Source organism: Acinonyx jubatus, chromosome E4 (genome assembly GCF_027475565.1).
Source record: "Acinonyx jubatus isolate Ajub_Pintada_27869175 chromosome E4, VMU_Ajub_asm_v1.0, whole genome shotgun sequence".
Taxonomy (NCBI): Eukaryota; Metazoa; Chordata; class Mammalia; order Carnivora; family Felidae; genus Acinonyx; species Acinonyx jubatus.
Window position 1 is genome coordinate 1,841,728 of NC_069395.1, and position 12,926 is coordinate 1,854,653.

Genomic DNA, 12,926 nt, shown 5'->3' on the forward strand with positions numbered 1-12,926 from the left:
CACAGCGCCCCGGGCGGCCTGGGGGGGCACTGCAGCCGGGGCCGCGCCGCCGCACCGGGCCTCACGGGGCGGGGCGGGCTCCCCACGACAGCCGGCAGCCAGCCCAGGCCGGCCGCCTCCGCGGGGACTCCCGCTCGCGGACCAAACGCTGTCCCCGGCACCGCGTTGGCTCCGTTCCCGGGCCCCTCCCGCCTCGGAGGCTGAGTTCGCCCACTTCTGGACGTCCACCCAAGATCTCACCTCTAGGACTGACTATGCCCCCGAAGGTCGTGGCCTGCACGACGTTACTAAGTACGGCTCCAGGGGCCTGGGTTCGGCAGGCGCGGCCTTTCTGAGCCTTGGTCTCATCCCACAGGGCCGTGCATAACGTAGGAAACTGCTTTCAAAAGTAACAAACGTGTGCCTGACAAATACGGGGATTGCTGTTTTCAGTTACTGGTCGTGGATTGTCAAGCGGGCATGATGACGCTTCTGCCCCCGGGGAGGGGTTAAACGTCCTTCCAGTACTGCCACTGTCCTTTTTGCTCCCGCCCTTTCCGCCCCCCTCCACCGCGTGGTCCCCGGGGAAAGGCGAACTACAGTTCCCAGGGTGCGCCGCAAGGCCGCACGGAACTACAACTCCCGGCGCCCCCTGCGGCGGGGGCGGTGTTGCGTCGTCACCGCGGAGCGCGGCCGGGACCTCCGGGTCGCGCGGCGTTCCGGAGCGGCCCGGAGCTCGGGGAGGTTCCCGCGGAGGCCCGCGGGAGACGGCTCGGGGGCTGGCGCGGAAGCGGGGGCTTGGGAGCCGCAGGCATGCTGCGTCCCAAGGCTTTGACCCAGGTGTTAAGCCAAGCCAACACCGGCGGTGTCCAGAGCACGCTGTGAGTGCGGACGGAGCAGGCGAGCGGCGATCCCGGGGCGCGCTGGGGAAGGGTCTCGGGGAGGGGAGGAAGGCGGGGCGGCCGCGGCCGGAGGGGTGGGGGTGGGGGGAGACCGGAGCGTGGATCCCGGGGCACGTTCTGGACAGGCTCTGCCCAGACCCCTGCTTTCTGCAAGCGCCCCGGCGGGAGCTGGGACGTTTTTGTTGCCGCCGCGGGCACGGCCGAACCCCTTGCCGCCACTCGCCAGGCTGCTGAATAACGAGGGCTCTCTGCTGGCTTACTCCGGTTACGGGGATACGGACGCCCGGGTCACCGCGGCCATCGCCAGCAACATCTGGGCCGCCTACGACCGGAACGGGAACCAAGCGTTTAATGAAGACAATCTCAAATTCATCCTCATGGACTGCATGGTATGGAGAGGAGAGCCACTTCCTCTGTCCCCCAAGGGGATCCCCATGGGGCGACCTGGACCCCATCCTGGATGGTTGGAGGGGCAGGGACAGGATCTCTGAGGGCTAAGAGTTGGTCTGCTGCTGCATTATGGTAGGGCAGGACCCTGTGCCTCAAGTGGTGGTGAGGAAGGAGCCAGGGACCCAGGGTCTGACTGGGCGTCTGGTGTCAGCCAGCCACCTGTCGTTTGTGGAACCTCGGGTAAGTCACTCAACCTCTCTAAGCTTCCCTAGCACATCTCTAAGGTGGAAGCGGTAATCCGTCCGATTACCGATTACCTGTGCACACATGCACACAGGTTGTCGTGAAGACCAAAAGAAAGGACGTAAGCTGTGCAGTGTCGTCAGTCATCCCAGATTCACAGACTCACAGAAGCACAGCAGCACAGCAAAGTCTCCAGACCCTGGGCCTGTTCCTTCCGTTTACAGAAAACAGAGCTGCAGTCTAGTAAGGGGAAGTAGCCATTAGACGGCGAATTTCCGGGAGACAGAAACTGTTTCGCTCACCTTTGTGTTTGTTGGGCCAACAAATGTTTACGTCCCTGCAGTGTTCTAAGGACTAGGGAAAAAGTAGCAAATGGAACAAAAAACTGCAGCTCTAACTCCTCACAGAAGCTCATGGTTTTGTGTGTGCTGTAAAACGCGTCTAAGTTAAAAAACTAGGATGTTAGGTATTGAAAATGCAATGGGAAAGGAAGTGAGGTGGGGCGTATGTCAGGGACCATCTCACTGGAAAAGTGACATTTTATTAGAGATCTGAAGGAAGTTGGCAAGCCCTGTGGCTGTCTGGGGGAAGAACATTTTTGACAAAGGCAAGCGTGAAGGCCCTGAGGCAGAGTAGCATCTGGTCAAGGATGGACAAGGTTGATGTAGCTGGTACAGCATGGGAGTGGGGGAGGTGAGTAGAGGTGAGGCCAGAGAGGCAGGGAGTGAAGCACCTGGCTCCCAGCACACAGCAGATGGCCAGGGAAAGTTCGCGAACCAAACCGAAAAGGCCCAAGAGTGAAGTCTCCCCAAGGGATTTGGGCTGTAACCCACTGTAACCGGGCTGTCTGCCTCATCCTCGCCCCATGCCCAACCAAGGACGCCATTTCAGTTCAGCTGATGACTCCTTCTTCGTGCCTAACCTGGGGTTGGTGCTGTCGAGCCGTGGTTTTCCAACATCTTGTCCACACCCCAGCTGTAAGAAATGCCTTTTAAGTCAGAGCCCAATGCACGCCCCCCCCCCCCCACTAAAACAAAAGTTTCACGAAACAGTACTTCCCTTACCGCATGCAAAGCACTCCATTTCTCTTCTTTTAAATGCTAATCCACCTCCTTAACTGATCTAACCCTAGAGTCAGACCTGCTATTTGAGAAACATTACCACGGGAAAAGAGAACTCTACCTTAGGCTACTGCTCCCTAGCTCCTCGCAGTGTCTTTGGTTGGGGTGAACCCACAGTAAAAACATCACCCATGTGGACAGCCCTTTGCAGATTCAAAACCCCCTCCTGTGTACCCTTACCAGCTGGGATGAGGTGGGGGGTGGGGGGCGGGTCGCAGAAAGAGAAACCAAGCGGCTGGGAGATTGAGTTTCCCATAGTAAGTTGTAGAAAGCTGTGCTGAAGCTGGAATCTGAACTCAGGATCCCACGTCCAGGGCTGTGGCCAGAGCCCTTGGTCTGGAGCTCCTGCCATGCCCAGGGCATGGAAGGAAGATAACCTTTCTGAAGAGGAGCCCTTGGGGAGAGGGCTAAAGGTGCCAGGCAGAACATTACATCCTGTGATCTCGCCCTACCAGGAGGGCCGTGTAGCCATCACGCGGGTGGCCAACCTCCTGCTGTGTATGTACGCCAAGGAGACCGTGGGCTTCGGGATGCTCAAGGCCAAGGTGTGTACGTGCTCTTCTGTCTGCAGCCCTGGGCCCAGGCCTGGGCTTTTCACTGTCGGCTCCCACCCCATCGCCTTCCTGGAGTCCTCCTGTCACCCAGCCTGTGTGTGATGGGGGCGGGGCGCCCAGCGGAGGAGCCCACGTAGACTGGGACCCCTCTGGTGGCAGACCTGTGCGGGCCTGATCACTCCTCCCCTCTTGCAGGCCCAGGCTTTGGTGCAGTACCTGGAGGAGCCCCTTACCCAAGTGGCGGCATCATAGCGAGCCTCGGTTGGAGCTGGGGTCAGAAAAGATCAGTGATCATTTGGAGGGGCGGGGCTCCCTGGGGAAACCTTTCTGGTCGGTTCCAGAGGCTGAGACTTTTTTCCAAGAATAAACTTGAACTCCTATCTATCTTGCGTGATGGCTGCTTTCTTGAATGGGAGGAGTCCAAAGAGGTGGGAAGGAGCATAGAGTGCTCTGGAGACCCCTGAGGGCCTGCGACTCCTGCCGGCCCCTCACCTTGCCCTCTGGCAGCCAAGTGGCTCCCGCAGTGATGCCTTAGCCGCCTTGGCCTTTCCAGCAACAGGACGTATCATCGGCCCTGCCGCTGGGAGTGAGTTTACCCATCCGACTGTCACACCGTTGCAAGTGATCTTGGAGGAGCGGGGCGCCGGTGGGGGTCTTGTCAGCAAGATTATGGGGCCCTGCAGATCCAGTGTCCTCCAGTCCCACCTTGGCGGTGGGGGTGGGGGGTGGAATGCCTTTTCTGCTCTTGGAGTTGGAAGAGTGCTTCCTAGCCACCTGCAAGGGCTCACACAGACCCTCCAGACATCAGGGCCCTTTGCAGACGGCATGGCTTCCTCGTGAGGCCTGAGATCCCGGGGCGGGAGTATAAGCAATCCAGAAGCTCTCAAAGCCCTTCATCTCCAGATCCTGCCCGGCACTCAAACTCCTTGCTCCATGTACTTCGGGTCTCCCCCCTACCCTGGGTCTCTAGAGCAGGCGTGGACAGGGAACCACCAGCCCCTAGCCCAGGGCCTTAGGAAGGGACCCATCCCAGGGGAGAGGTAGGTGGCGAGTTTCAGCTCCACCCAGGGTGGGGAACACCGCCCATCCCAGGCCCTGGGCCTTCGGGAGGAGCAGCTGCCAGAACTCTGGGAGCGATGGGCACCCATCAGCCCCAGCCCCTCGCCCCAACAGCCCTTCCCCTCGTGCCCCCAAGTTACCCCTCCCGGAAGGTCCGAAGGAAATGCAGGAGGCCAATAGGTTTCCGTTCCCTGAGAGGCTATTTCTCACTCACTGGTGGCCACCCAGGTGGGTCCCCGCTCCCAGGAGCCTAGCAGCATGGCTCTCTGCAGGTGCCGTGCGGGCCCCAGCTTCCCCTCCCCCACCCCCAGCCCCCCCCCCCACACCCCCTGCCGGCCCGCCCCGCTGCGGGAGCCCAGGCTGGGAGCAGACACCCAACCTGCCTAACCTGTCTGACGTCATCGTCTCTCCACCCACCTGGGCCCCAGGTCTCCTGCCGCCTGCTCTTCCTGTTCTCAGCTTCCGTCCCCTTGGCTTCCTCGCAGCACCCCACCTGCCAGCGCTGAGCCTCCAGGGCCCTGCCCAGCCTGAAGTCGCCCTCAGTCCCTCTGCCTGCAGAAGTTTCTTCACCCCCAATGAGAGGAGGCGCGGACCCAGGTCTCTGGAGAGCTGAGGGTTGAGGGCACTGCGCCAACGCATAGTCCCATCACCTCTGTCCCTGAAGACACTCGTACCCTCCATGTGGAGCCAAGATGGGGAACAGAACCGAGGAAGATTATAACTTTGTCTTCAAGGGTGAGTTGGGGTCTATAAAAAAAGAGACCAGCAGAGCCTGAAAGCGCCCGCCCGTTCTGTTGTTTTTGTTTTTGTTTTTAATCTCTCACCTGGACCCCTGAGGGCTCCTCATTCGTGTTGGATTAGAAAGAAAGCTGCAGGGAGTTGGGGAGGGTCCGATTACTAGGGCAAAAGTCCTGGGGCTTCGGGAAGGCTCTGCTGCTGTAAATAAGGATGTTGAGCAAGCCTGCGTAGGGCCGAGTTAGGCCCCTCTGCTCCCTTTGTAGAGGAAGCCCACATCCCTAAGAGTCGTCAGCCACCACAGCGTAGGAGGTGGAGGTCAGATTTCAGGGAGGACTTCCCTCCTGAGAAAGAGGAAACAACCTCCAGAGGAAGAAAGTCCTGTCTCTGGGTGCATGTGCAGGAAAGAAAAGAAAAGGAGAGCTTTGTCCATTTTGGGGTGAAAACAGGGAAGATCTCATAAATTGAGAGCAGGGTCTAATAGAACCTGGAAGACTGAGGGCTGGGGCCCCGTCGGCCGTCCCTCGGCAGCCCCCGTGGGCCCAATAGCAGGCGCCTGGGTTCAACCTGGCTGGCCCCGGGAGCATGACCTTTCCCGCTCCTTTACCTCAGCCCCTACGTTGGACCCTCTGGTGTCCCCAGTCCCCACGCACCCCTCCTCCAGGGCGGGGTTCACTGGCAGAGCAGTCATTCCCAGCCCAGCCACCCCACCCCGCCACCTCTCCCGGCCTCAGCCCCACCCTCGCTCAAGCTGGGACTCGGGCTGCTGGGGCCGGGGGACCCGTGCTGTCCCGGCCTCTCTCCCAGGAAGGGGAGGCTGGGACAAACGGTGCTACTAGAAACTGCCCTTTACTGAGCCCTCAGCGTGTGCCCGCTCTGGCTCGTTGGCCACCGTAACAACCCCAAAATGCATCTCTCTTTCTGAAAGCGGTCAGGGGCCAGATCGACTGTGAGAGGGCAGCTCTGTCGGTCACTAGTTAGTGTGGGTTGGGGTCTCCGGAAGCTGACTCTAAGAAGTCTGGGGTATAAGACGTCTATTGTGGATCAACACCGGTGCAAGGAAGGGAGAGGAAGCAAGACCGAGCAGCGGGGAGAAGCTTTGTGCGGCCCAGGGTCACAAAGCCTCGGCCGAGGGCGGGGAGCGCTGTGCCCCTGGCCTTGCCCAGACGCTGGGTGCAGGCGGCCCAGGACCGCCAGGGCCTCAAGCGAGGCCAACCAGCGCCCCCCGCAGGGCACCTCTGCGTTTGCCACACCAGCGGTGGCATCTGGTGCCAGCCACCAAAGCCCAAGTGCCTCCGTTTCCTCGTCTGTAAACATGGGGTGATAATAATACTGGCCTTGCCTCGTGGCACCAATGCGAGAATTATACGAGTGAACGTGTGTAAAGCTTTTACGGTGGCGTCCGGCACGTAGTAGGCACTCTGTCCGTGTGAACAGTCAGCGTCTCTGTTTCACAGCCGAGGACAGGACAAATGGTCACCCAGCCCGTACGCGAAGCCGGGTCTGTCGGACCCCAAAGCCCTTGCCCTGAGCACCTCTTGGGCCTGAGGACAGGCTGAGCCCCTCCCACCGGGAGGGGGGAGATGGGGAGGAGGCAGGGACACACCCCCACACTGCTCCCAGCTCTTTCCTGCCCTGCCCAAGTCTGAGGGGCTTTGACGCATTTTATAAACAAGGAAACTGAAAGCCAGAAGAACTGAGCCACCTGTTCGAGGTCACTAGCTAGTGAGAGGCCGAGTGGGGAGCAGCGCCCAGAGCGTGTGGCTCCCAAGGTGCCAGCCTGCTTTTCCAGAACCTGGGGGGCCTCCCGTCACCCTGGATGCGTGCTCAGTGTTGCGCAATTAGCGGGTCATGCTTGCATCGGCCCCCTCGCCCTCCTCCAGCCCCTCGCTCACCCGCGGTGGGTAAACCTGGGCCCTGGACGCTTTCCACTGGCCCCGAGGCTCTTTGTGGCCCCACCGGTGGATCCTGGGCCCTGGAAACCTGACAGTGATAACACTGGTTATACTGGCCTGCCGACAACGATCACGATGGTAACGGGTTTTTGCACACTCACTCCAGCCTGGGCGATATCTCACTTATTTCTTGCAACAACTGGTAAAATAGATAGTATCACTATTCCCAGTTGTCATACGACAGAGGTCAGGGTGGGCCGGTCCAACACCCGGCCCCATCATGTCCTTACCCGTGTCCCTCCGTGAGGATCACCCGCCGAACACTCTTCTCCCCACATTTCCGTTCACACGACGGCTCCCCACATGCGTGTGCGCACGTGCACGCCCAGCCTCCTCCTCGTCCTCACAGCTCACACACAGACACAGGCACGGCGCTGTCACGCTCCCCAGACTGCCTACGTCTCTGTCCGCATTCACACACCCTGCCAGCCTCACGGCCCCTGAACACTGACCCCCACAGACAGACGGCACCCCATCACAGAAATGGGGGCTGACCGCGCGGTCGTGTCTCCACGGACCGGGCCAAGAAGCCTTACGGGCCCGCAGCCCATTTCAGACTCTCGGCCCTTCACCCGGGGAGGATGGATCCTGCAGAGTTACAGTCCCCTGGGTCCCCCTCAGTTTCCCGAGCTCAGCTCCCTTTCCGGATGGACAGACCCCCGAGCTCAGCCCTTGTCTCTCTGCCCCCTCAGTGGTGCTGATCGGTGAGTCAGGCGTGGGGAAGACCAATCTGCTGTCCCGATTCACACGGAATGAGTTCAGCCATGACAGCCGCACCACCATCGGGGTTGAGTTCTCCACCCGCACGGTCATGCTGGGCACCGCTGCCATTAAGGCTCAGATCTGGGACACGGCCGGCCTGGAGCGGTACCGGGCCATCACCTCCGCGTGAGCCTGGGGGCTGGGGGGGGGGGGGCGCTGGGGAAGTCAGGGAGGGCCTGTGGAGCAGAGACCACGGGCCCCGTGCGCACTGGGGGGACCCCGGGACGCCGTGGCCCCGGCGAGACACGGGTGGGTGCCGTGAGCCACGCAGCCGGAGGCAGGACGCAGCGACCCCGGCTGCTAGTGGCAGGGGAAGCAGCCACCCCTGAGCTCTTCCTGACTCCCTTCACACTCAGCAACTGCTGCCATCTCATCACAGACCTGAAGGGCTGGACCCTTCAGCTGCATTTTACAAACATTCGGGGTACAGAGGACCTTCCGCCTCCGGACGCCCATGCAGGACATTTGCCAGTGTCCAGCTGGACGTGAGGGGGTGGTCTGTGGGTGTGACGGAGGACAGCACCTGCCAAGAGGCAGGAAGCAGGAGTCCAGGGCTTCGGTCACATGCACGCTCGCCACTCCTGGGCTGGTCCCCTGGCCTCTCCTGAGCCTCGGTTGACACATGAGTAAAACGGAAGAATTAGATATCACAGCCTGAAAAAGCCCCATCTCACCCCAGGAGTGAGGCTGGATGCCTGCAGGGGTGCCTCAGATGGTCACCTCAGGGACTCTGCATGGGGTGGGCTTGTAGCTGGTCCTAGAAAGGTGGCCGCGAGCGAGAAGAGGACGGTGCGCATGCAGGAGCCATGTGAGGAACGTGCCCACCGAAAGGGGCATCCAGGAGGCCGAGTGGGGCGCAGGTGCTCTTTGGTGGCCATCCAGGGCTAACATCAGAACGAAGGACCCAACGGGCGCCTGGGTGGCTCAGGTCATGATCTCACAATTCGTAAGTTCGAGCTTACACGGGGCTCTGTCCTGATCGTGCCGAGCCTTCTTGGGATTCTCGGTCTCCCTCTCTCTCCCTGCCCCTCCCCCCCCAAATAAATAAATAAACTTTTAAAAAAGAACAGAGGACCCAAGGAAACAGTGGGCTAGAAAAAGCGGGAGGAAGGAAGGAAGGTGACTCTGGAGGCTGCGATACTGGTGACCCGGAGGGCTCTCGGCATCAGACGCAGGACCCTGGAGTTGCCCCGTCTGGGTTTGGGTCCCTGGACCTCAGCTTTCATATGACCCCAGCTCTGGTCTCGTGTCTGACCTTTCGGCTTGAGGGCTGTGCCCTGACCTTGCCTCTGTCGCTCCTGCCCGCCCCCCACGCAGGTACTATCGAGGTGCGGTGGGGGCCCTACTGGTGTTTGACCTGACCAAGCACCAGACCTATGCCGTGGTGGAGCGCTGGCTGAAGGAGCTCTATGACCACGCCGAGGCCACCATTGTCGTCATGCTTGTGGGCAACAAGAGTGACCTCAGCCAGGCCCGGGAGGTGCCCACTGAAGAGGCCCGAATGTTCGCTGGTGAGAGCCCTCCACCACCCAGTCCGGCCCCCCCAGCCTGGCCCGTGCCATCCAGCTCCTGCCTCCCGGCCCCTGCTCCCACCCTAGGGCCCCAGCCTGGACTTCCTCCGTGAGCTCCCCTACCTCCATCACCTCTCTCCCAGTCTCTCAGCACTCCCCTTCTCTGGACCCTGCGTCCCTCATTATGCTTCACCGCTTGCCCCAACGTTGTCTTTATTTATTTATTTATTTTTTGAGAGAGAGACAGACAGACAGGACACAAGTGGGGGAGGGGCAGAGAGAGCGAGGGAGACACAGAATCCGAAGCAGGCTCCAGGCTCCGAGCCGTCAGCACAGAGCCTGACTCTGGGCTCGGACTCACGAACCATGAGTTGGATGCTTAACCAACTGAGCTCCCCATGAGCCCGCCCCCCCCCCCACAAGATTGTCTTTATGGGCAATAATTTTGTCATTGGTGTTAAAGGCCAGGCCACTCAGGGATCCAGAGCTCCATGGCCATCTCCAGTCACACCCTCCCCAGGAGTCTTATGGGGTCAGAGGCAGCAGGACACAGCGGTTAAGGGTGCAGGCTCTGGCGTCCCATGGCCCAGCCTCACTAGATAGGGGACAGTGAGCAAGTCCTTTGTTGACGCTCTCGGTGTTTCTGGTCTTCTGTCCTCTTCTGTAAAAAAGGGATGATATTCAAACCCACCTCACAGGTTGTTTTAAGTGTTAAATCAGCAACACGTGCCAAGGGTTTAGCACATTGGGAATGTACATAGTAAACATTAAGTATAAATATTATTATTATTGTGTTTCTTTTCCCACCAGAAAACAATGGACTGCTATTCCTGGAGACCTCAGCCCTGGACTCCACCAATGTTGAGCTGGCGTTTGAGACTGTCCTCAAAGGTTAGAGTCCCTGCCTGCATTTGGCAACGCGTCCCCCCACCATCCCGTCCCTGAGGCTCCTGTGGGCAGGAGTGGGAATGCAGACACCCAGCCCTTGCCCACCCCAGATGATCCCTCAGCCCCTCTGGGGGCCCCCCAGCCTCCTCAGAGCCTCCCTAGTGCCCTCTCCTCTCCAAGCCTGAGGCTTGGGGAAGGAACCAGAACGCTACACTTCGCAGGGAGCTAAGCATTAGCCCTTCACCCAGGTAAGTAGAAGGGACCCAGGTGCCCAAACTCCATTTCCTTCCAGCAAAACCTCCTTGTGTGGCCACACCCAGTGCTCAGTAAGGCCAGTGTGGAGTGTGTGTGTGTGTGTGTGTGTGTGTGTGTGTGTGTGTAGCATGGGTTCTCAGTCTTCTGACCCGATCACTGTCCTCCGCCCCCTCAGAGATCTTCGCAAAAGTGTCCAAGCAGAGGCAGAACAGCACCCGGACCAACGCCATCACCCTGGGCGGTGCCCAGGCTGGGCAGGAGCCGGGCCCTGGTGAGAAGAGGGCCTGCTGCATTAGCCTCTGACCTGGGCTGACACCAACCCTGCCCCCAAGGCTTACCCCACCGCCACCCGGCTCGGGGACCTGCCCCTGCCCCGTGGTGGTTCCAGATGTCAGAGCGGATGCTTCCCTGCTCCCAGCCCCACAGACCACAGGGCCCTGAGGTCAGCACGGTCCCCCCACCTGCCATGGCTCCATTGCCTGCTCCCCCGCCACACACACTCAGTCTTCCAATAAAGCTGTGTTTTGTACCAACGTCTAGCCATCCTGCTGCTCCCATCCCTGACTCCCCTTCACCTCTGGCCCCTCTGGGCTTCCCTCCCCCTCCTTCCCCTCCCCACCACACCCACTGCCCCCCCTCCCCCCGGGGCCAGCTGCCTCTAGAGTCCTGTGGTCTGGGGACAGTGCCAAGGGGGCGGGAGGTGCCCAGCCTTCCCTGTGCCAACCCCCAGGGCAGGTGGGGGAGGGAGGACAGCAGGGCCAAGATGGGGTATCTGGAAGGAGAGACAAAGGAAATCACCGGCAGGTACCATCTGGTGCCCAGGGCCCTGATGCCAAGAACTGAGGTCGCTCCAATGCCAGGGGTGAGGGGAGGAGGCAGGGGAGGGGTTGGAGGGAAGGGAGAGGCAGGGCCAGCCTGCGTGTGCTGGGCAAGATTGAAGCCTGGGAGGTGGAAGGTCCAAGTCTCACATCCAGCTTGCTGCCTGACCGCCCCCCAGACCCACAGAGGAAAGGGGGTGTCCAACCTGGCAGGGTGGGAGGGGGAGTCCAAGCTGTCCAAGCAGGGTCTGTGTCACCCAGCCTCACCTTCCCCTGTTCTGCAGGACAGGGTGCATGCACCCCTCCACCCCTACCCATCCCCCAGGAGGGGACTGAGCACCTGGAGACTCAAGCAGGGAGCTGTGAACAGCAGTGGGAGCTGTCCCTCCCCTGCACTGCACGGGGGGGGGGGGGGGGGGGCAGGGCACCCAGTCACCCCTGAGAAAACCCCCTCACCCAGCCCACAGTGGGTCAGACTCTGATGCAGAGAAAGAGGCCAGAGCCTTAATTAATAATACTTTTAATAAAATTAAGTTCTTAATAGCACATTTAATACATTAACCCTCCCCCTTCTTGGTTTCTCTGCATTTTGTGCAACATTACTTTGACTTGATTATTCATGGGTCCGTTTCATTTCCCGCCTTTATTTTGCTTTTGAAATCTTTTTCCTCGGTGGGTTTGTATGTGTCTTCGCTAGATGCCTCAAATTAAGTCTGACCACAATCCTACGCTACTTTCTACAGTGGAGAGACCGTCCCCCTGCCCCAGGGCCGTCTCCCCCCCCCACCCTACCCCACCCGCACCCTCCAGTGGGAAGGGGAAACCCTCCCCACCCCAGACTACCTTCCCGAACTAGCGGGGTTTCTAGGACAAAAAGAGCAGGGGGGGGATCTCCCTAGGTGGGGTGAGAAGAGTAAATTGGGGAGAGGGAGATGTGATGGGGGGGGCCTAGGGCCAGGGAGGGGCATGACGGAGTCACTGGTGTCAAGGAGCAGCCTCCACGTGCCCAAAGCAGAGCCGAGGGGCCCCCGCCACCCCCTCGGACAGGAGGGCCCACCCTGAGCTGGGGCCGCTAGAAGGCAAGTGCTAAGAAAGATTCGCGGGTTTCTTACATGCAAAAGCCAAGCTCCCCAGTCTTCTGTGGGGAGGGTGCTGTCCCCCAGGCCAGGGCTCGGCGGGTGGCCTCTACCTGACCGCTCACAGCTGGGGGTGGGCTGAAACACAGGGGTAGAGGCAAGGTCCCCCGAAGTCCCTGCTGCCCTCCCCCTGCCTTCGTACCCCTGGGAGCCCTGTTCTCCCAGGCCTTCAAGGACAGCATCTCCCCTATACCCCAGTGGTGGGAAGTCCTTCTTGGAGTCTAACTTCTTTGAGACAATACAGCAAACCTGTGGAGAAAAGGGGCACAGTGCAGCTGTAAAGAACCATTACCGAGATTGCGACCTCCACCACCGCCTCAGAGGCCAAAAGCTACGTGGAATATTGGATAGGAACGAGGACGGGGATGCCGACCCCCTCAGTCCTCTCGAAGCTCTACGACCGTGGGAAGCGTGTGCGAATCTGTTTCTAGAATGACCTACCAGGCTCTTGAATCAATCCGTAGCGGGGTGGATGGAGGCTACTCTTCAAGAAGGACTTCCTTGGGCCTGGGAGAAGCAGGCTCCACCCTCCCTGAGACCCCGAGAGGACACCCCACTTTGGAGTAAGGGCTGCTCTGCAGAGACCAGGGATGCGCCTGATGGCAGGCCCCCAGGTGC

The 12,926-nt window shown here is 60.2% G+C and overlaps 2 protein-coding genes across 3 annotated transcripts in view; both read left to right on the forward strand.

Annotated features, from left to right (window-relative positions):
• Positions 1–638: 638 nt before the first annotated feature.
• LAMTOR2 (late endosomal/lysosomal adaptor, MAPK and MTOR activator 2) overlaps positions 639–12,926 on the forward strand; it is a 38,764-nt gene continuing 26,476 nt past the window's right edge. The window contains exons 1-4 of one of the 2 annotated variants that reach the window (XR_008292886.1): positions 639–860; positions 1,108–1,270; positions 3,091–3,180; positions 3,385–3,519. Coding sequence is in view for 1 of the 2 variants with exons in the window: in XM_027048327.2 (XP_026904128.1) it covers positions 793–860; positions 1,108–1,270; positions 3,091–3,180; positions 3,385–3,441 (378 nt within the window). In the remaining variant the exon portion in view is untranslated. Of the gene's footprint in view, positions 861–1,107; positions 1,271–3,090; positions 3,181–3,384; positions 3,574–12,926 lie in introns of those variants that run through there. The other variant, XM_027048327.2, reaches the window with a different exon arrangement.
• On the forward strand, positions 4,688–10,887 carry RAB25 (RAB25, member RAS oncogene family). Its single transcript, XM_027048325.2, has 5 exons — positions 4,688–4,983; positions 7,631–7,826; positions 9,018–9,211; positions 10,022–10,102; positions 10,530–10,887. Exons 1-5 carry the CDS (start codon positions 4,941–4,943, stop codon positions 10,655–10,657), a joined length of 642 nt encoding a protein of 213 aa, XP_026904126.1. The 5' UTR covers positions 4,688–4,940; the 3' UTR covers positions 10,658–10,887.